General features: G+C 40.8%; 1 protein-coding gene across 3 annotated transcripts in view; it reads right to left on the bottom strand.

Moving 5' to 3' along the window:
- CHRNA5 (cholinergic receptor nicotinic alpha 5 subunit) overlaps positions 1-23984 on the bottom strand; it is a gene marked incomplete at both ends in the record, with an annotated part of 34211 nt that overhangs the window by 3864 nt on the left and 6363 nt on the right. The window contains 4 exons of one of the 3 annotated variants that reach the window (XM_080690761.1): positions 1304-1481; positions 3322-3431; positions 4799-4843; positions 8927-9078. In XM_080690761.1, the coding sequence (XP_080546887.1) occupies positions 1304-1481; positions 3322-3431; positions 4799-4843; positions 8927-9078 (485 nt within the window). Of the gene's footprint in view, positions 1-649; positions 1482-3321; positions 3432-4798; positions 4844-8926; positions 9079-23984 lie in introns of all 3 variants that reach the window. The other 2 variants (XM_080690759.1, XM_080690760.1) reach the window with 2 other exon arrangements.

Raw genomic sequence — 23984 nt, forward strand, 5'->3', positions numbered from 1 at the left:
GAACCCAGGGGCTTTCTACCTCCGGGCTATACTCCCAGACCTTTTTTATATTTTATTTGGAAACAGGGTCTCACTAAGTTGCTGAGAGCCTCACTAAGTAGCTGAGGCTGGTTTCGAACCTGTGCAATCCTCCTGACTCAGCCTCCCAAGCACAGGGATTACAAGTGTGCGCCACCACGCCCAGCTTAGTCTTTTATTTTTGAAACAGGGTCTCACTGAATTGCGAAAAGCCTCACTAAGTAGCTGAGGCTGTGAATGCTGGGATTACAAGTGTGAGCCACCATGCCTGGCTCCCCTGTGGATTTTGTGTGTGTGTGTGTGTGGTAGTACTGGGGTTCCTGGAAGCCCTTCTACCTCCGGGCTACACTCCCAGGCCTATTTTATATTTTTTTATTTGGAAACAGGGTCTCTTAAGCCAGTGCGGCTGGCTTCGAACCTGCGCGATCCTCCTGTCTCCGCCTCCCAAGCCTGGGGGGATTACAAGCCTGCGCCACCACGCCCGGCTCCCCTGTGGATTTTTAAACAGCAAAGTATGCCAACATTTCTGGCCTTTGATCTACACCTAGCCTTAAGGGTCATACCAAGTGATTAAGGTCCCTTCTTGTCTTAGAATGGAGGCATATCTGCATTGTAAATATGTGTCACAAACCTCATGGACATCATTCTCCTTCATGACGTGTCTTGTAATGTAGCGAATAGAATCCAGTGCGGCTTCCAAGGTGTTTCTAGAAGGTTTTGGTCCACTGCCATTCTCAGTTTCCTCTCTCTGAGTGAAGTACCTGTCTACATGACTTCTCATGCACAGCAGTTTGGGAAGCTTGTGAAGAAATATCTTACGGACCCAGGGTGCCATAGCATTGTGTGTTGAGGAAGAACGATGGTGAATGTTGATGGCAAAGACGGTCACCATGATTGACAATGTCACAAAAATCATGGTAAACACCAGGTACTCGCCAATCAGAGGTATTACTTTGGAGGATGACGGTATGATTTCTTCAATAACCAGAAGGAAGACAGTCAGAGAGACAAGGACTGAGGTGCACAGGCTGATCTTCTCACCTTCGTTTGAAGGAAGATAGAAGACAACCACGGTTAGAAATGAGAGCCCGATACAAGGGATAATAAGGAATAAGGTGTAGAAGAGAGGCAGCCGCTTAATTACAAAGGAGTAAGTGATGTAAGGGTACCAGCAGCAGCTGTCGGTTCTGTTTCCTCTGCTTCCTGCTGCACTCACGATTTCCCACTCTCCATTATCAAAAAAATCCGTCTTGTCTACATCTTGGTCCACGAGGATGATATCGACCTGAGATCCATCATAGGTCCAAGAGCCAAATTTCATCGAACAGTTTTGGAGATCAAACGGGAAAAATGTGACATCGATGGTACAGGAGCTTTTGTAGTTTGCCGGCTGCGTCCAGGTGACAGTGCCGTTGTATCTGACGACCGTTTTTGTGCTGGCCCCTTCAAAACGTCCATCTGCACTAAATAAACACACATTCAGTAATAACAATGCAGAAACTAGACAACCCAAGCATGCTTCTTACAAGAAAGCCTGTAACTGATATCGTGAAGCTTTTGTGTGTGTGTGTGTGGGGGGGTGGTACTGGGGATTGAACCCAGGGACGTTCTACCTTCGAGCTACACCCCCAGCCCTATTTTTAACTCTGTTTTGAAACAGGGTCTCATTATGTTGCAGAAGGCCTCACTAAGTAGCTGAGGCTGGCCATGAACCTGCTATCCTCCTGTCTCAGGCTCCAAAGTCCTGGAATTATAAGCATGTGCCATCACGCTCAGCCTGACACAATTTTTAAATTACTACTCCAGGTATTCCCGATGCACACAAGGGACCCTGCTTTAGGGACATCTTCCTTAAATATATGACTTCACTAGAACTGAACTTCTTCCATGTATATTCCTGAACTGGTGAAGCTTTATTTCTCATTCTGTGAGTTTAGTGGCTGAAAAGACACCACTTTGTATACATAATAGAATCACACTGTTTACACACTGGGCATGTACACAGTCAGAACCTAAATCCATGTTCCCTGACTCCCCACACAGTGCTCTTCCTCCTTCACTAATGCTGACCATTTCCTACTAAGGGAAAAAGCACATTTGTACCAAGCCTGGCTCTGGGAGATGGCAGTGATGGACTGCTATGCTAGAGAACTTAGCAGAAAGCTGCACCCCAACATACAACTTCTTAAGATCTTGTTTTTTATCATTTGCACAAGACTTTGTAATATATCTATGTTTAATATAACAATATTCTCAATTACTGAAAGTAAACGATACTCTAGGAAGCTATATCATATTACCTTTAAAGTTTGTTTACTTTTCTTTATTGAGAAACATAGAGGCAGAAGATCTCAAAAGATTATTTTTACACAGCATTTGTTCTCCTAATGCCAAATGCCTTTCTGCAAATAAGACATGGTGTTTTACGGTAAGCATAAGCTTCCATATTTTCCCTATAGTGGTCCAAGAAAAAGAAATGAAATTGGTTTCCAGAATTATTCTCTTCCCCAAATTAAAAAAAAAAAAAATCCTTAAAGCACACCTAGTCAGGATGTCTATAAAAATGGGTTAATAATTAACCCAGCACGCCTCATCATGGGAAACAAAATTAGAAGGATGCATATCTGAACATAATATATGACCTCAACTAAAAAACATATTCCCCTAATCTGTAAACTGGCCACACAGAGTCTAGTGAATAAGAGGAGAGAGGAGAGATGGGGACGTCACACTGCCTTGGAGCCAAGCCCACCCGCTACGTGTGAGTGTATGATCTTGGGCCTGCTTCTTCATGTATAAAATGGATGTACCCACATCCAGCATCAAATGACATGAAGCACACAAGGCACTTAGTAGTACATTGCCAGGCAATATAAATTCACTGTATGCGTAAGCAGCAGTAGTTGTCTCTCATCTCCCCCTCTTTCCTTACAGCTTTCTGTAGTTTCTAACTCATGCAAATTTCAGAAATTAGAGAACACCTTTTCTTTCTTTCTTTCTTTCTTTCTTTTTCTTTTGCAGCCCAGGGGCATTCTACCTCCGAGCTACACCCCAAGCCCTACTTTTTAGTCTATATTTTGAAACAGGGTCTAAGTTGCAAAGGGCCTCACTAAGTAGCTGAGGAGGCTGTCCTTGAACCACGATCCTCCTGTCTCAGTCCCCCCCCACCAAATGCTGGGATTACAAGCGTGCATCATCATGCCCAGCTTGCTAAGCAATTTTCAAAAGGGAAAATGATTACTGCCTAACAGTAAAACAAGTTTTCTTTGGGAAAAACAAAACAGTTTTTAGAATATAACTTACTTATCAAACAAAACAATATCTGGGGTCCAGAGAGAGTCTGAAGGAACACGTATAACTTTTATTCCACCGTAGTCATCAGGGTTCCATCTTAATTTTACATCTAGCCATTCCTTTAAAACAAAGAAATCTGCCTCAATTCCAACCAAAATAACAGTAGAAAATAGTGAAAACTATACTCTGTGTCAAACCCGGAAATTTTAGGCATGAAATCATCTCTACCACCAATATAGAGAACTCAAGTGCATCTCAGTGGTGTGGGCCCTCAGCAAAGGTTCTAACCATGGGCCTCCCAGCCACAGTAGCAGCCAAAGGTGATGTGTTCATGGCTCTGTGCAGAATCTTCTCCCGCCCACTGACCACAGCTAGGACTCGAAGCCATGGGCCTCAAAGGTCCACCTTCAAGGGAAACATTCACTTTCCCAATGTATTATCACCCTATTCGGTTGGACTGATGCATGCAAAGGGGAGTTGGAGTTATTATACATTACACTTTTTTTTTGTACTGGAGATTGAATCCAAAAACATTCTACCTCTGCACTATACCCCCAGCCCTTTTATATTTTATTTTGAAACAGAGTCTCACTGAGTTACTGAGGCTGGCCTTGAGCCTGCAATCCTCCTGTCTCAACCCCCTAAAAACTGGGATTAGAGATGTGCATCACTGCACCTGGCTCACATTCCACATATTTAAACACCCTGTTCAACTTCCATGCAGTAACACTACTGTAATCACATCAAAATAAGAGTTTCAAAAGCCGGGCGTGGTGATACCCACCCGCTTGTAATCACAGCATTTGGGAGGCTGAGACAGAAGGATCGCAGTTCAAGGACAGCCTCAGCTACTTAGTGAGGCCCTTTGCAACTCAGTGGGACCCTGTTTTAAAATAAAGAATAAAAAATAGCTTGGAGGTAAAATGCCCCTGGGGTTCCATCCCCAGTACAGCAAAAAATAAAATAAAATAAAAATAAGAGTTTCGGGAACTGCTAATAGGTATAAGAATTAGGGATGCTGAAGAAAGGGAAGCACTCAAGAGCCATTGAGGACATATGTGTGGTCAATGGAAAACCTTTTGGTGCGTGCAGTACTAGGAATTGAACCCAGGGCATTCTACCGCCAAGCTATACCCCCAGCCCTTTTTTTATTCTTTATTTTGAAACACGGTCTTGCTATGTTGCGCAGTCTCACTAAGTTGGTCTTGAACCTGCACTACCCCGTCTCAGCCTCACAAGTACTGGAATGACAGACAGATGTGCACCGCCGCCTGGCTTGGTCTTGTTCACTGTGGTTTTCCCAGTGCCTGACGCATAGGAAGTGCTCAGAAAATATTAATGGATAGACTCTAAGGACTCCATCTACGCTTTCTTTATCCTGCCAATTCTTTGGGACCACATCTTCATGCCCCTTCGTGCTGCAAGCCATATAGTAGAACACTGGTGCCCGCTACTAGTTGGGTGTCTGTTCAAATGTTAAACATACCTGCTTCAACCAGACATTCGTTGTCATTAACTGGTTTTTCTCATCCTATAAATAAAAATTTAAATAAGCTTATTTCATTAGACAATTCAAGTTAGTTCGATGTTTTTATACAAACACTCCTCTCCATGTAGCACCGACATCCTGCTCATCAATCTGGTTGTGTAGAGAATTAGGACTTTTTTTTGTTTTTTGCAGCCTAATTTCACATTATTCCTTTGAACACACTCCATATTTCATGTAAACTACCCTAAAGCATACTATTGGCATTTTAAAATTTAACATTCATGGTATTAACTACTTTATTTCCTCAAATTTAAGACAGAATCTAAAATATAAGCATAGTAGCCGGGTATGGAGGTGCATGCTTGTAATCCCAGCATTTGGGAGGCTGAGACAGGAGGATCGTCATTCGCTGACAGCCTCAGCTACTTAGTGAGGCCCTTTGCAACTCAGTGAGTCCCTTTTTCAAAATAAAGAATAAAAGCCGGGCATGGTGGCGCATGCTTGTAATCCCCACACTTGGGAGGCAGAGACAGGAGGATCGCACAGTTCGAAGCCAGCCGCACTGGCTTAAAGAGACCCTGTTTCCAAATAAAAAATATTAAAATAGGTCTGGGAGTGTAGCCTGGAGGAAGGGTTTCCAGAAATCCCAGTACCACCAAAAAAAAAATTAATAATAATAATAATAATAATAATAATAATAATAATAAATAGGCTGGGGGGTGTAGCTCAGAGGTAGAATGCCCCTGGGTTCCATCCCCAGTACCACAAAATAAATAATAAATAAATAAATAAATAAATAAATAAATAAATAAATAAAAGCACAGCATTATTTTATGCGTATAGCACTAAAAGGAGAATAAAAGCTGTTGATGAATTGCAAGTTGCCATAATCATAAAACCTATCTTGAGTTCAGAGGTAAAATGAGGGTGCATGTTAAGACAAGGGAGACATGGCATTCCCATGCATTCCTGAGGAGCAATCCCTTGAAGTCATTTACTTCTGCTGAGGCAAGAATTTGAACCTCCCTATGGGTCAGCTGTGTACAAAAAATACTGAAGTCTTAGCATTTCATAAGGCTTTTACAGCATATACTTTTCTAGAGAACCTAGGGTCTTTAGTATCTGTCACTTACTCCTTTAATTGTCATATCTTTGTTATCCCAGTTCTTTTCTAAATTTCCAAGACCTAATTAAAGTGACATTTTTTCCACTGAGTTTTACTGAAATTTCATGGAGCCAAGTGAACCAGCAAATGCTCATCCTAATCACCAGTCTCTGATCTGCTACACGCAGGTCATGGTGCAGAGCAGAGACCCACAGGAGGAGGCACCTGGGAGAGGGCAGAGTATAAATGGTCAGGTAACAGGAGGCTCCCAGCCCTAACCCAACCCAACAGGTGAGTGACTCAGAAAGGAGGAGACCTGAAGGAAGCACATCCAGGAACAAAGGCAGCTCTGTGAGTCCCCAGGTCAGAGGAAGAATTACCAAGAAATAAGGAATAGCAGTTCCTCTTCCAAGCGACTGTCCTTGATTAAGTAACTAGAGCTGGAGAGGACCTAGAGGTGTTATCTGCAATCCCTTCATCTGGCAGCTATAAATTGGCCAGTGAAGCATGTTGACTAAAATCCTACCACCAATTAGAGGTGGGACAAATTCTAAAATCTGAATCTCTCTCTCTCTTTTTCTTTTTCTTTTTAGTAACTAGAAATCGAACCCAGGGCCATTCTATCTCCAAGTTACCCAGCCCTATTTTATTATTTTTTATTTATTTACTTATTTTGTGGTACTGGGGATGGAACCCACGGGCCTTCTACCTCTGGGCTACACTCCCAGATCTATTTTTTATATTTTATTTGGAAACAGGGTCTCACTAAATTGCAAAGGGCCTCACTAAGTAGCTGAGTGTGTCAGCAAACTGCGATCCTCCTGTCTCAGTCTCCCAAGTACTGGGATTACAAACTTGCACCACCACACCAGGCTTTATTTTTCATTTTGAAACAGGGTCTCACTAAGTTACAAAAGGGCTAAGTAGCTGAGGCTGGCCATGAACCTATGGTCCTTCTGTCTCAGCCTTCCAGGAACTAGAATTACAAGCATGTACCACCAGCAAATTTGAATCTCTTGAATCTAAACTTTATCCCACCAGCTCTACTGTCCAGAGATATATAACCTCCAAAATAACTGCTGACCCGTCTGTTCCACAAAAGTTCTAAGCAGAGGCATTTATATATAGGAGAATTCTGGTAAACATAATACCTAGAGTGTTGTATGACAGTAGGTCATCTTTGAAAATCTAATGAAAATGATGGGTGTTTTCCCTAGAAAACTGTGTACAAGTTAGGATCCAATCAAATGTTGGTATTCTTAACAGTATTGTAGACAAAAGAATAAAAGTTTGTAACTGGCCTTAAAGATGTGGTACTGAGCCCACTGGCTGGCACTGCAGCCTAATTGAATGTGACTGCAGTTTTCTCCTGAGCATCTATGTGCTCACACAATGGCGGAGGCAACAAAAATGAAATTGAGTAAGGACATGTGGACAAGAGCCAGGATGAAAACAGACAGCGGAGCCATCTGAACTATATACAAGCAAAGAAATGTTTTGGTGTTTTTTTAACTTGATCATAAAAGTAAAATCAAAGCAAACAAGCCAACATGGTGATTTTTTTTTTTAAAAAGCAGAGCTTGTAGAAAGTAAGGTAGGAACTGGTAGAAAGTTTGAGGGAAAACCAGCAAGCATGATTACAGGGTTGAAAGGAAAGACCTCAGTGAAAAATGCACATAAAACCACTTAGAAGCAGTTCAGTGAACTTTCTATTCTCAGTCTCCAGAGCTCTTGACCCTCCTCTTGACTGACTACAGCCTCTTTCCCTCTTATAGTGATGACATTCCAATTTTCTGGGTTCTTTTCTCAAAAAGTGTCTGTCTGTCTGTCTGTCTGTCTCTTTCTCTGCCACTGAGCAACTCCCCAAACTCCTTAGTAACTATCTTTCTTCAGGAAAGGAGAAATTTAGATATTTGTATACAAACATCATCACTGTCCTTTATAAGAAAACTGTGAATAATCCATCTGTTAACAATAAGAAAATGGCTGGGCACGGTGGCATTCACTTGTAATCCTAGTACTTGGGAGGCTGAGACAGAGGGATCACAGGTTCAAGACCAGCCTCGGCAACTTACCAAGATTCTGAGCAACCTACCAGGCCCATGTTTTAAAATAAAATAAAAATAAGCCATGCGTGGTGGTAACCACCTACTCCCAGTACTTGGGAAGCTGAGACAGGAGGATCACAGGACTGAGGACAGTCTCAGCAAGAAGTTAGACTCTCATCAACCTACAGAGACCCTGTTTCAAAAATAGAAATAAAATAAGACTGGGAGTGTAGCTCAAAGATAGAATGCTCCTGGGTTCAATCCCCAATCACACACGTACACACACACACAAAAAAATTAGTGTAAATTTTTAATTTAAATAGGAAGGATTTCTTGAATATGAGTTATTAAAGAAACTTATTCTCCCTTGTGAATGTCACATGAAAAAATCTCTGAAATGTTATAAATGTGATGCTGAGACAATGAGATACTTTTTGGTCCTAAGTAACTGTGATTCTGTTCTTGAACAGTTTCTCTTACATTTTTTGACAACTGCTTAACACATTAAAGGAGAAACTTCAATATTAAATGCTTTAATATTTTTGCATTTGTAGTGGTAAACCTACTATCATTACCAAATAAGATAAAATAATTTCTGATCTGGGTGTGGTGGTGCATACCTGTAATCCCAGTACTTAGGAGGCCGAGACAGGAGGATCACAGGTTCAGGGACAGCCTCAGCAAGTAGTGAGACTCAGTAACCTAGCAAGACCCTGTTCCAAAGTAAAAATAATATAGGACTGAGGGTGTAGCGCAGGGGTAGAATGCACCTGCGTTCAATCCCCGGTACCACACACACAAAAAAAATATAATGTCTAAACTATACAATAGCATATAAGCACAGCAGTTATTTTTCCCTAGTGAGTTCCTTGAAGAAAAGGGTCTTAACACTGATAACTTCTGGTGCCTTGGCACACAACAGACTCTCACCAAACAGTGTGATATGGAATACGCAACAACATGCACACCTACCACATCCACTAGTTGAGATATTGCAAGGCCAAACTTGATTTTGATTTTATCATTCAAGTATTCCACAGGACGGACCCATCTTTCATAGTCTTGAAATAAATCCTTGAATAAACTGTCTTCATGTTTTGCAACCAAGGATGGTTCAGATAATCCTGTACAACAAATTTGTAGAAGTTAGTATACTGGCTTATCTTATATTTTTAAAAACCAACATTATTAAAGACTCAATTTAAAACCTGGGCTATGATTAATGAGACCTTTGAAATATTAATACAAGCAGTTGTGATCAAATAAGGAAGACTGGTTCAGATATAATTCTTAGTTAAATTACTCACTATGGAAATATGCTACATCCCTCAAAAACTCACACTCGGCGCTCAGTACCGAATCATTTAAAATGCAAGTACTAGGGGCTGAGGGCATATCCCAGCAATAGAGCTCTTGCCTAGCAAGTAAGAAGCCCTATGTTCAATCCCCAGCACCACAAAAACAAAACAAAATCTAAGTAACAAAACGTTTTCAATTGTCAGGGCTGCCAGGATTCCTTGTCATCAAATTCCAAACTTAGAAAACAGATATACTGAAGCAAAGTCTATAAAATGTAAGTAAAATATAAATATTTAATGAATTTAAATTTGTCATATCTTTGTTTGCTATACATTTGCATTAAACTACTTTACGGCCCAAGTCTTACAATTCTTAAAAGTTTTAAGACTTAAAAGTTTTAATACTGAGGGGTATGGTGGCACATGCCTATAATCCCAGTATTTGGGGGGCTGAGACAAGAAGATTGCAGTTTTATTTATGTTTTAAAGAAGTTTATTAAAAAGATAGAAATACAGAAAATAGAAATACAGAAAATAGTTACAGCCCCATGCCAAAATGGCATGAGGGGAGAGGGTGGCCCAGGCCCACTTACCACTCCCCCAAGATTGCAGTTTTAAAGCCTACCTCAGCATTATAACCAGACCCTCAGCAATTTAGTGAATCCGTTTCAAAATAAAAAATAAAAAGGACTGGGGTGTAGCTCAATAGTAGAATGTCCTTGAGTTTAATCCCCAGTGACAAAAACAAAAATCATTTTAGATGTCATGGCCAAAGACTGGTTATATCTATGGGTCGTAATTAGGTTTGTACTTCTACTGAGCTTAAACTAGACTCCCTGAAAAAAAAAAAATGAGTTTTCAGTGTTATCTGGACCAGAGTCTCTTACGAAAATGTGTGAAATTTAAGCATGACATTTACACAAACTTAACAATTTTGTTAAGATAAAACATTTACTTGAAAAAATGTCACCAGTTTATCATCAAACATATGTATCGGAATTATAATAGCTGATTGTGATGATCCTTCTCCAATCTAAAAGAATAGTCTGACAGAAAACTAGCATTTTTCATTAAATCCTCTTTTTATTACAATGAACTGTGATTTCTGTACAAAGCTATCGAAAGTGGCTGTAACTGGAGAAACCGATTCCAGTTTTCCTTCACTGCCCATTTCTTCATTATACAGCAACCTCAGAGATTTATTGTCATGCTTCCCTAAGCAGTTTAAAATTTAATCTATAAATATCACAGTTTGTGTCATGCCTCTCATAAATGTCTGCTTACTAGGGAATTCAGAGCACTGGCTATTTAGATTAAATTAGAATACTGTATCTGGAGGCACATATTTAATGTATAAAAGCTGTTCACTTTAGAGCTTCAAGTTAATAGAGCATTATTGAGACATTTTTCTACTTTAACCCTATTTTAAGAATTTTTATTGTCGCAGAAATGCCCCAAATTTAAGGTAATAAACATAAAGAAAATGTCACTCAATAGCATCTTTTTTATGATCTTGAGGGTAGGGGGGGTAAACTAGCTTAAATTGCTATCTCAAATCTTACTTGACATACAGATTAGGGTATAAATAAAATAATTCAATCCCAACATCATAATGAGAACTTTCAAGGTACTGCTCGGTGGATACCTTTGTGATACATCCAATAATAGAAACACCATTTTTTTCTCCATTGCACTTTTATTCGAATGTAATATGTGAGACAACTATCCAAAAAGGCTGGTATTAGAAATATCGTTTCCTTATTAGCACACTTTACATAAAGGACAGGTGCCAATATCAGCAGTATTTTAGCATAAAACTTTGACAGTGCGCTCAAATTCTACTTAGTGGTCATGCTTTCTTAGTTGGTTCTAAATGCTTTAAGCTCATGCCTCTTGGGATATTAAAAAGGAGACAATCCAGTGTACTCCCCTCACTTCATAAATAAGGTCCAGGTAAGAGCTCAGTATGGAAGAGCTCTGGAGGACACCGAGGCTCCCATCAGCCTCTTGTTCTGGTCACTCTAACATCGTCCACCTCGTGACAAGTTTCTAGAACTTAGTGCCACACCCTGAGAGCTTGTGAGAGATCATGAGCCCACGCGATCTTTAATTTGTTGAGCATTTACTGGACAGGTGCCTGGTATAAGACAGCTGCGGCAAGCATACAGATAACAGAACAGAGAGCATCAAGCTGGGCGCGGTGGCGCACGCTTGTAATCCCAGCATTCGGGAGGCTGAGACCGGAGGATCGCGGTTTACGGACAGCCTCAGCTACTTAGTGAGGCCCTCTGCAACTTAGTGAGACCCAGTTTCAAAAATAAAGAATAAAAAAATAGGGCAGGGGGGTGTAGCTCAGAGATCAAATATCCTTGGGTTCCATCCCCAAACCCGCAACAACAACAACAAAAAAAATGGGGTAGAAGTGTAGATTGGAGGTAGAGTAGAATGCTTCTAGGTCAATTCCCAGCACCACAGGCACCACATTTACATCCCAGTAGGAAGGACTGACATAGGCTGCACAATACCACACATAAGCTAAATTCTAAATAAACTGGATCAGACCTGAAAATACATTTGAAAAGTTGTATAATTAGCATTTGCTTATCCTACTCAAATACTCTGAATAAGCGACTTTCAACCTGGTTCCTGAGAATCCTAGGACATTACTTTTCTTTTTTCCTTCTTTTTTTTTCTTTCTCTCTTTTGTATATGTATATGATACTAGGGATTAAACCCAGAGGCATTCTACCTCTGAACTACACCCCTGGCCCTACTTTATTTTGTGGTGGGTTTTCTGTATGTTTGGGGGAGGGGGGGGACAACCTTCCTTGATGTCAATGAACCTAGGATTAAATGAAGACAGATTTTGTTGCTTTCAAACACTAATGGCAGACGTGCAAACCTTTCTGAGAAGTAACCCTGCTAAAATTAATATTTAATCTTGTGAAATTTGTCAGTATAAACATATATAGCTCCTTGATTCAGTAACCCCACATCTGACTCCCACAATAATAAAAGCACCAGGAGAAGAAGGATATATGCACAAGGATGTTTACTGCAGTCAACATTGTGGCAAAAATAGAAACAAGCTGGCCCTTCCTGGTACTCAGGAAGCTGAGACAGGAAGATGGCAGGTTTGAGCCCAGCCTCAGCAATTTAGCAAGACCTTGTTTCAAAATAAAAAGGGCTGAGAGTGTAGCCTGGAGGTAGAATGCCCTTGGGTTCAATCCCCAATACCAAAAAATAAGAAAACACCACCAAGAGGTGGAAGCAACCTACATGCCTATTGACAGAAGGATGACAGATAAAATGTGGTGCCTATAAATACAATGAAACACTCATATTTAAAAAGGAAATTCTAATACCTCTTACAGCATAGATGAACCTCAAGGATATTGTGCTAAGTGAAATAAGCCAATCACAAAATGTAGTACATGATTCCACTTGTATGAGGTATCGAAAGTAAACTCCATAGAAACAAAGAATATGGCCTAGGGGCTGGGAATGGGAAAATGGGGAGTTGCTGCTCCATTGATATAAAGTTTCATTCTTGCAGGATGAAAAAGTTCTGGAGATCAGCAAAGTAATGTGAACAGTTCTGGCAATCTGTTGATAGTATACTGAGTACTACTGAACTGCACACTTAAAAATGGTTGCTGGGCACAGTGGCACAGGCCTGAGGCCCCCAGTTATGAGAGAGTGTGGGAGGCGCAGGCAAGAGGATCACTTGAGCCTAGAAATTTGGGCCAACCTGGGCAACAAAGCAAGACCCCAATCTCTTAAAGGCATGGTGGCACATGTCTATAATCCCAGTACTTGGGAAACTGAGACAGGAGGGTTGCAGGTTCAAAACCAGCCTCAGCAACTCAGCAACTCATCAACTTAGCAAGATCCTATTTCCCAGTAAAAAATAAAATAGGGCTAGGAGTAGCTTTGAGGTAGAATGCCCCCGGGCCCAACACACCACACACACACACACACACACACACACACACACACACACACACATTGCCAGGCATGGTAGCACACATCTGTAATCCTAGTACTAGGGAGGCTAGGATAAGAGGGCCTCAAGTTCAAGACCAGCCTCAGCAATTTAAAAAGACCCTCAGCAACTTTGAGAGACCCTGTTTCAAAATAAAAAAAAAGAGCATAGTACACACCTGTAACTCTATATCCGAGCTTATAGGGCTCTATAAGCAAGCCCTATTTTATTTTTATTTTGAAACACAATCTCAGGAGAGGGCCAAGATGGCAGTGGCCACAGTCGCAGTGGCGATCATGGCTGCAGCGACGATAGCTGGCAGTGGCCAAATAGGACATGTATTCCTCTGAGAGACCCCGGACATCAGATTTTGGTTTAATATCTGATTGGGACAACATATAGAGATATTTATAGCCATGACTTCCTAACTAAAATATAAGAGAGCTGGGCGTGGTGGTGCACATTTGTAATCCCAGTACTTGGGAGGCTGAGACAGAAGGATGGAGCAGGTTCAAAGCCAGCCTCAGATACTCAGTGAGGCTCTCAAAACTTAGTGAGACCCTGTTTCCAAATACACTGTCGTGGTTGTGTCTAAGAACTTGACTTCAGTGTGGCTAGAGTGGAAGTCCATGGGACAAACCTGGCAGCACTTTGGCCTTCATGATTTGGGTCTTTATTAAATGTTAGAAAGCTGCCTCAGAGAGTTTTGAGCCAGTGGGTAACAGCACTGTTTTGTTCAAGATTGTTTAGGTAATGATGCAGAAAACCAGGTGGTGGTGGTGGGTGTCAAGAAAACCAGTTATAGTAGTAAATGTGTTGTATTCCTGGAAAGAGATGCAGATAGCTTGTGCTAGGCTGGTGGTAGTGGACGTGTTAAGAAAGATGGATTTGAGGTAAATTCAACAGTATCCTACCTAATGGGTTGGATACAGTGATGGGGGAGAAAGTGGTTTCACAGATAACTCATAGTTTTTAGATTGAAGAGCTAGGTAGAACCACTCATTGTGATGGGAATACTGCAGGGGCCCACTGTAGGAAAGACTTTTTTTTTTTTTTCTGGTAGTACTAGGGATGGAATTCAGGAGCATTCTATTTTCTGGATTTGGGAAGCTGAGACAGGAGGATTGTAGGTTCTAACCCAGTCTCAGCAACTTAACGAGACCCTGTTTCAAAACAAAAAATAAAATAGGACTAGGAATGTAGCCCAGACGTAGAATGCCCCCAGGCTGAATTCCCAGTACCACAAAAAATAAACAAATAAATATATCAAAAAGTCTGGGACTTCCGGGAAGATGGTGACCGAGAAAAGCGGGGATTAAGAGCCCTGCTAACAACCAATCTCCATTACCACAAAATCAGCACCTTTCATAGCCAGAAAACACCATCACCAGAGAAACAAAAAAATCACCAGGCTCCAGAGAGAAAGCGGACTGAGAACAGAGCTCAGAGCCACAGAGGAGATACACCGGCCTCACGCCCGAGGACGCGGCAGCAGCGCCATACTGCCGGCGGCAGCGGCAAATTCACCGGACGGCTACAGCAAGCCGAGGTGAGCCGCTGCGGAACAGCCAGGCGGGATTTCTCGCCACAGGTAAAATCTAAAGCTCCCAGTGGCCGAACTCAGCACACGCTGTAGGGATTCAGAGTGGAAATCAAAACCAAGAAGAAATACGCCAGCCTCACGGCCGAGGGCGTAGCAGCGGTGCCATATTGCCACCGGTGGCAGCAGCAGAGAATTCACCAAATCCAGTACAGCTACATCTGCGTACTCAAGAACAGTAAGTCAAATTGCGGGCCACAGAGGAGAAATCCCAGTACTGTACTCCCTGGGACTTGACCCAGTGGGGGAGTGGCGGTGGCAGAGATATCACACCATAGGAGAACGTGCAACCTGGCACCCCCCACAGTCTAAAGCAGCCTCTATCGACTCTCTGGGTTGGAGACTCTGTGATACAACCCAGTAAAGGAGTAGTGGGGTCTGAGATACCACAGACTCGAGATTCAGAACACCTTAAAGTGAAGTCATAGTGACCCAAGGGAAGAACCCAGAGAAGGCACAAACTTCCGAAATCATGGGAAAGAGGAATAACACTGGAGCAATGAATGCCCACAACCCCACAACATCAGAACCCGATAAAACAGAAAAACAGAGATTTCTAGATCAAATCAGGAAAATAACTGTAGAAATAATAGAGGTGCTTCGAAAAGAACTCAGAGAGAGCCAAAAAGAGATAAAGGATGCAATTAATGAAGTAAAGGCCTCAATTCAAAGCACAAACAACTGATTAGACCACATGGAGAACAGAATCTCGCTCTTAGAAGATGATCATTCCAAAAATGAACGCATAGTTTCTAATCTGGGAAAAAATATCCGACAGCAGGAATCTGATATTGAAGAAATATGGGCCCATTTTAAGAGAGCTAACCTAAGGATAATTGGAATAGAGGAGGGAAAAGAAAGTGAAACCATGGGAGGCAGAGACAGGAGGATTGCGCAGGTTCGAAGCCAGCCACGCTGGCGTAAGAGACCCTGTTTCAAAAATATAAAATAGGTGTAGGAGTGTAGCCCGGAGGTAGAAGGGCTTCCAGGAACCCCAGTACCACCAAAAAAAAAAAAAAAAAAAAAAAAGAAAGTGAAACCAAAGGGATCAACAATCTCTTCAAGGAAGTAATAGAAGAAAATTTTCCAATCATAGAGCAAGAGGTTGATACACAGATCCAGGAAACTTATAGAACTCCTTTTAGACAGGATCGGAGAAGAGGATCCCCACGCCACATAATTGTCAAAATGACCAATGTGGAAGCCAAGCAGAGAATCTTAAAGGCAACAAAATCAAAGGACCAAGTGACATTCAGAGGCAAACCAATTAGAATCACTCCAGACTTCCTAAACCAAGTCATGAGAGCCAGAAGGGCTTGGAGTCACATATTCCAAACTCTGAAAGAAAACAACTTCCAGCCAAAAACTTCCTACCCAGCAAAACTTTCTATCAAATTAGATGGAGAAATAAGAAGCTTCCATGACAAACAGAAACTGAAGGAATTTATGTCTTCAAAACCAGCACTAGAGAAAATACTCAAAGAGATTAACTACAAAGAAGAAATAGGTAACACACACCAGAACCAGAGAAACAAGAGTTTCCATCCAACAGTCAACTAAGATTGGTTATCTGTGGAGATTCATTACTTATGTTAGTCTTTTACCTATCTCTAAATGGTATTGTTTGCCTTTATTGTTGTTAATTTTTAGGATTTCTAGTTGGAATATTAATATACCTTCAGATATAGCATTTGGAAATATTTTATCCCATTCTATTAGTAACTGTTAACTCTGTTTACACTGTCTTTGGATATACAATATTTTTATTTTTTAGGGAGTTTGTATACTCTTCTGTTGCCTATGCCATTGAAATCATATCCAAGAAATCACTGCCAATTTCAATGTTGTGAGGTTTTATGACCCAGAGTTTCTTCTAAAAGTTTATAGTCTTAAGATTTATATTTAGGTCTTTTATCTATTTTGAGTTAATATTTGTATATGGGATTAGGTAAGGGTCCAACTATATTCTTTTCCATGTAATTATTATGTTTCAACAATATTTAGTTAAAAGATTATTATTTCCACCACCAAATGTGCGTGGAAACCTTGTCAAAAATAACTTGACAATATAGGGAAGAATTTAGCTCTAGGCTTTTATTTAACTCCAATGGCTTATATATCTGCCTTTAGAATAGTACTACACTGTTTCAATTATTGTAGCTTTATATGGTTTGAAATCAGAAAATATATATCTTCTAGCTTTGTTCTTTTTCAAGATCGTTTTGGGTATCTAGAGTCCATATTCCATATTAGGATAGATTTTTTTCTGAAAAATAAATATATAAATATAGGATAGTTTCACCTAAAAAAATAGACAAAAATATTCTCTGGTAAGAAAGAAAGTAAAAAGAAATATTGAAATGTTATCTTTAAGTCATCAAAAGCTTGGTATCAGACAAATGAAACTGTTATGTGAGATTATCATTTTTAATTTTGGATAAATTGCTATAATACTAGATGTCAACCACTAAGCCAAGCATGGGAGGGAGGGATGGGGAGAGAATGGGGTGGGGATCGGGTGGGGGCTGACTGGGTGATGTGTGCATGTATGTCTACAAAAAGTTTGTATCCCACTATGATGTATGAATACAGTGCACCAATATAAATAAATAAATAAATAAATAAATAAATAAATAAAAAAGAAAGAAAGGAGGATCATAAGTTCAAGACCAACCTCGGCTACTTAGTGAGTCCTCCGAAATTTAGTGAGATCCTGTTTCAAAATGAAGAATAAAAAATAAGGCTGGGCTGGGGCTGTAGCTCGGAGGTAGAATGCTTCTTGGTTCAATCCCCAGAACCGCAAAAATAAAAGACCAACAGATGTTGTAACTATGATTCTATACTGGATGTTTACATTAGCCACCATGCCCTGCTACACCACTTACTGTTGTAAACCCCATTTCACAGGCAGTCTGACCCGGGTTAGCCAGACACTCAGATTTAAACCCTGACTGCCTGAGTCCAATTCCCATATACTACCCTATCCCACTGATTCTCCAGAAAAAAAAAAAAGTCTGGGAGCTGGGTGTGGTGGCACAGCATTCAGGAGGTGGAGACTGGAGGATCACAGTTCACAGACAACCTCAGCAACTTAGGAGGCCTTTGCAACTCAGTGAGACCCTGTTTCAAAATAAAAGACTAAAAAAATAGGGCTGGGAGTGTACCTCGGAGGTTGAATGCCCCTTGGGTTCCATCCCCAGTACCGCAAAAAATAAATGATTAAATAAAAAAGTCTGAGGCCATAGCTCAATGATAGAGCACTGGAGTTCACACACACATACACACACACACACACACACACACACACACACGATTTGAAGATGTACAGGTTGGTTTCCACCTGGTTCCTAATGCTTACTATGTGACCTGAAGGCAAGTTGTCTAATTTCTTTGCATATAAGTTTCTTTATTTATGACACAGGTGTAAGACAATATCTATAAGGTTATTGTGAATATGCATTTAAGTGCCAGCACAGGGTCACTTTTATTTCACAAATGACTGTTAATGGTAACTTATAGCTCTTGATAGTGAAATACACAAAAATACTGCAACAAATACCTATAAGCAACTGATTTCTAAGACTTCCCAATATCCTAATAAAGATGGCCTCAAGATGTCTTAGGCAATGGAACCTTGCAAAAATACAAAGGAAGAATGTGTCTGTGGCATAAGGCACTCTCAACACAGTTCAATATAAAGCTTTCCTCAAATCTCTGTGTGTGGTGTGTGTGTGTGTGTGTGTGTGTGTGTGTGTGTGTGTGTATAGTCTGGGGATAGAACCCAGGGGCATTTGACCTCTGGGATACACCTCCAGCCCTATTTTTTATTCTTTATTTTGAAACTTGGTGAAGGTCTCACTGAGTTGCTGAGGGCTTCGCTAAATAGTAGTCGAGGCTGGCTGCGAACCACAATCCTCCTGTCTCAGCCTCTCAAATACTGTCACATTTATTTTCAAAGAAACATAACCCTGGTACTTAGCATGGTGAGGAAAGGACACAGAACTGCAAAGCTGAAAGCCTTTAAGTACTTGGTACCACTAATTAGCAGTTAACCTCCCGTGACACAATTTTCTAACCTATATAAAATAAGGGTATCTGTTGGCAAAACGTCAACAATTGTTAAACATGTGTGGCAAGAACTCTTCAATCTACTGAATTATACTGATCATTTTACATGTTTTCATTTTTCCCTACAAAACATTAATAAAAAGGATAATTTCTGCTTAGGTGCCTTGTAAAAAGCAAATGAAATAAATCACATTATGTTACTATGTCAGATAGCGTCTAAGTAGTTTAAAATGTGTTCTTATAGCCAAGTCTGGTGGCACACGCTGTAATCCCAGTACTTGAGAGACTGAGACAGGATTGCAAGTTCATGGCCAGCCTCAGCTACTTAGTGAGGCCCTCCACAACTTAGTTAGACCCTGTTTCAAAAATAAAGATTAAGGAGAAAAAAAAATAGGGGTTGGGAATGTAGCTTGGAGGTAGAATGCACCTGGGTTCAATCCTCAGTTCTGGAGGAAAAAAAAAAAAAGGTCTTTTTAAGTCTTCAGCCAGGCCTGGTGGCAGTTAATGATATTTTTTATCCATAAAGAATCATGATTTTGGCCGGGCGTGGTGGCACACGCTTGTAATCCCCGCGCTTGGGAGGCAGAGACAGGAGGATGACGAAGGTTCGAAGCCAGCTGCGTGCGCTGGCTTAGGAGACCCTGTTTCCAAATTTTAAAAAATGTAAAAATAGGTCTGGGAGTGTAGCCCGGAGGTAGAAGGGCTTCCAGAAACCCCAGTACCACCAAAAAAAAAAAAAAATCATGATTTTATAAAAAAAGTTATGATTCTGGAAAAAGTTAACCATGTATTCTGCAACTGATGTGGATATCAAGTCTTTTGCCAATTTTCAGACTGGCAAACAAACATCTGCTATAATGTTGTTTCTTCCAAAAGTAAATCTTTAGAATCCAATACAACTTGAATATACTGAAGCCTAGCATGTGATATCAAGCTGGATTTATTCATTCAACAAATCCCGACTGGCTGCTTCCCTCACCAGCATAGGTGCCAGGTGCTCGGTAGGGGTAGAGGAGAAAATGAAGACTCGGCGCCTGCTTTCCTGGGGTACAAAATTGTGCATGTATTTACCTTCACACTCTCATAATTATAATTCTATGGCCATCAGAGTACACCCCACAATGAGATGGGTGCTACCTGACACGTGTCACTGACCCTTTGGCTACTTATGCTATTAGGATAATAAGAGGCACAGTCTTCTTGATGTTAACAGATATGGCGTTTAAGTTGCACCTGGGCTCTCCATCATGGATCTTCATGTAACCCATGTTCTATCTCCATCCTGGGCATGCAATTTTTACTATACTAATAAAATAAGGATTACTACAGGGTATTTTAGTGACGATTTTATGCATGTACTTGATCCTCACCACCTAGAATTTGTCCCTATCATTTTTGGAAGGTCCCTAATATTATTATTTTGTGTATATGTGTGGTGCTGGGTATTGAACCAAAGGGAATTCTACCTCCGAGCTACATCCCCAACCCTAACCCTTTTTTTTTTTTTTTTTTTTTGCAGTACTAAGGATGAAACTCAGGGGCATTGCACCTATGAACTACACCCCCAGTCCTGTTTTTTAGCCTTTTTTTATTTTTTGAAACAAGGTCTCACTGAGTTGCAAAGGGCCTCAGTAACAGGCTGTCTGCAAACTGCAATCCTCCGTTTTCCGCCTCCCAAATGCTGGGATTAGAAGTGTGCGCCATTGCGCCTGGCCCCCAGCCCTTTTGATTATTTGTAAACAGGGTCTAAGTTGCTGACAGCCTCACTAAATTGCTGGGGCTGGCTTTGAATTTGCAATTCTATCTCAGTCACCCAAGTATTGGGATTACAAGCATGTACCACCACAGTTTCTAATATTATTTTTAGAGCAGGGTAGGCCATTGTCCTGTCTCAGTAGGTTTGATCTTAATGACTTGCTTTTCTTGGCTCTGGCTTCCTGGTATCTCTATGGACCATATACGTCTTTGAAGGCTGAGCTAACGTTTTGGCCACCTGTCTCCTGGTGTGTTATCTTCATAGGCTTGAAGATTGATCTTTTTTTTTTTTTTTTTTTGATACTGGGGGTGGAAGCCAGGGGCTTTTCTACTTCCGGGCTATATTCCCAGACCTATTCTGTACTTTACTTGGAAACAGTGTCTCACTAAGTTGCTGAGAGCCTAAGTAGCTGAGGCTGGCTTCGAACCTGTACAATCCTCCTGTCTCAGCCTCCCAAGCGCCAAGATTACAAGCATGCACCATCATGCCCAGCTTGGTCTGCTTTTTGACTCCCAATTTCCTGGTATGTTTAACCCCACAACATTGAGGCCTAACTTGGCTACATCACTTGCACAGTGCACAACCAGCCTTGGATTCCTCTACTTGGTAATACTGATACTTGGAGATGGATAACTCTTTACTGTGGGGGGCTCTCTTGTGCACTGTGAGATGTTTAGCATCACCCCTGGATTCTACCCACACCAAAAATGTCCCCAGACATTGCCCAATGTTGGATAGAGGGGACCAAAATTGCCCTCTTTTGAGAATCGCTGGTCTAACATTAGTAGGCAGTAAATATTAGAGGCAGAACTAGGACTCAAATTTGTTTTTTTATTTTCTCAAAACTCAGCTTTCAAAAAAAAAAAAAAGAAAAAAAATTTAGCTTCCATTGCAAAAGAAAGGTATGATCATTGTCAAAATTCAAAGCCACTGTGCATGTATGCCTCTACCATCTTGTACTCCATTAAGATATATTTTATTGTACAATGCACCAACAAAAATTTGTTTAATTAAATAAATAAAGAAGTGACAAAAAAAAACCCTCAAAGCCAAAAGTTCATATAAGAGGAGGAACTTTAGCTGGGCATAATGGTGTTCACTTGTAATCCCAGTAATTAGGAGGCTGAGACAAGGGGATTGCAGGTTTGAGAACAACCTTAGTAAGTAGTGATATGCTCATCAAATTAGGGAGGCTCTGTTTCAGAATTAAAACAAAAAATAAGGCTGGGGAAGCCGGGCGTGGTGGCGCACGCTTGTAATCCCAGCATTCGGGAGGCTGAGACCTGGAGGATCGCAGTTCGCGGACAGCCTCAGCTACTTAGTGAGGCCCTCTGCAACTCAGTGAGACCCGGTTTCAAAATAAAGAATAAAAAATAGGGCAGGGGGTGTAGCTCGGAGGTCGAATGCCCCTGGGTTCCATCCCCAGACCCGCAAAAAAAAAAAAAAAAAAAAAAGGCTGGGGGTATAGCTTAGAGATAGAATGCTCCTGGGTTAAATTAAAAAAAGAGTAGGCACTCTCCCTTGCCTCCTGGCCCCCTCCTTTTCTCTCCAAGGGTAACACACAACGGGGGGGGGGGTAGAATTTTTCAACTTGCTTTTTTCATGTAATATCCACCCATCTCCACTCTTTCTTCATAAGCCATAAGTCTGCACTGTGGGTGCATCATACTTTAAACTCCTACCGCTGATGGGCATTTATATAGTGGTTAGTGGGTTTCTTTTTAATACTGCATTTATTTCTAACAATGCTATAATGGAAGAACACTGGAATCAACATCTGTGTACATCTATTTACCCACACTTATGCAAACACTGACTCTTGGAACTGGAACTGCTGAGTCAAGAGCTTGCACATTTTAAATTTTACTAGGTACTGTCAATAGCCATCCCAAACTTCACAGGCTGCTGTAAGAACGATAATGTATCTAAAAGGACAGGTAGGAGGATAGATATTCTATATCCCCAATTCATAATGAAGGCATTCCTGAAGTAGTTAATACTCCCCTCTAAGTCTCCTTGTATATTTTTTTAACAGAAAATGACTTTTATTCCTTTTTTTAAAAATCTTCTTTGCAGCAGTCCTAGGAGGGCTATTTTAAGCAATAGCAAGATAAAGCAGTGAACATGATCAACCACTTTGTTAATGAGGGAAAATAAGTATGTACTATATCCAGCATGTGACAAGTAAGTATGCTTACCAATTATTTTGGTATTACAGATGAAATGCAGAGACTTTTTTTCATTTTAGGATTTTCATTACATTTTATATTGATTTTTATCACAGAATTAGAGGGTAAAGTTACATTATAACTTATATGCCTTAGTAAACCTAATTTAACATCTTGCCCAGAACACTTGAGGTAAAAAAAAATTACCTTAGACTAGGTTAAATTTAGGTCTAGTCAATAATTCTCAAGAAAAAAGAGGAAGAAAGAAAAAAGAACAGCTTGAGTAGCATCAGATTAAGTATATGCAGAGCTCACAATCTTTTCTTGTATGTTGTATTGAGGATTGAACCCAGGGGTATCCCACCTCTGAGCTACATCCCCAGCCCTTTTTATTTTTCATTCTGAAACAAGGTCTTGCAGCCAGGTATGGTGGTACATGCCTATAACTGTAATCCCAGTACTTCGGAGGCTTAGAAAGGAGGATCACAGGTTTTAAAACAGCCTCAGCAAGCAATCAATCTAGCAAGACCCTGTTCCTAAATAAATAAATAAATAAACAAATAAATAAATAAATAAATGCTAGGGTATATCTCAGAGGTAGAATGCTGCTAGGATCAACCCCTAGTACCATAAAAACAAAACAAAAATAAAAATAAAAAAGTAGAGCTTAGGGTTTAGCTTGGAGGTAGTATGGCCCTAGGTCCAACCTCCAGTACCACACACACAATAAAGAAACAAAGAGGGTCTTGCTAAGGGTCTCACTGAGTTGCTGAGGCTAGCCTCAAATTTACAACCATTCGGTCTCAGTCTGGGATTATAGGTGTGCACCACTACACCCAGCAGAGTTCACTACCTTAATTTGTGACCACAGATCTCTCAAAAGACAATAAATATTATGGATGGGCTAGTAAATTCACAGTATTACAAAACAAAACACCTAATGAGACAAAACTTTGCACAGCCCGTTTGACCTTATTAAGAGACTCATATAGAAGCCAGGCATGGAGCCGGGCGTGGTGGCGCACGCTTGTAATCCCAGCATTTGGGAGGCTGAGACCTGGAGGATCACGGTTCGCGGTCAGCCTCAGCTACTTAGTGAGGCCCTCTGCAACTCAGTGAGACCCGGTTTCAAAATAAAGAATAAAACGTAGGGCA

This window comes from Muscardinus avellanarius (genome assembly GCF_963383645.1).
Source record: "Muscardinus avellanarius genome assembly, chromosome: 3".
Classification (NCBI taxonomy): Eukaryota; Metazoa; Chordata; class Mammalia; order Rodentia; family Gliridae; genus Muscardinus; species Muscardinus avellanarius.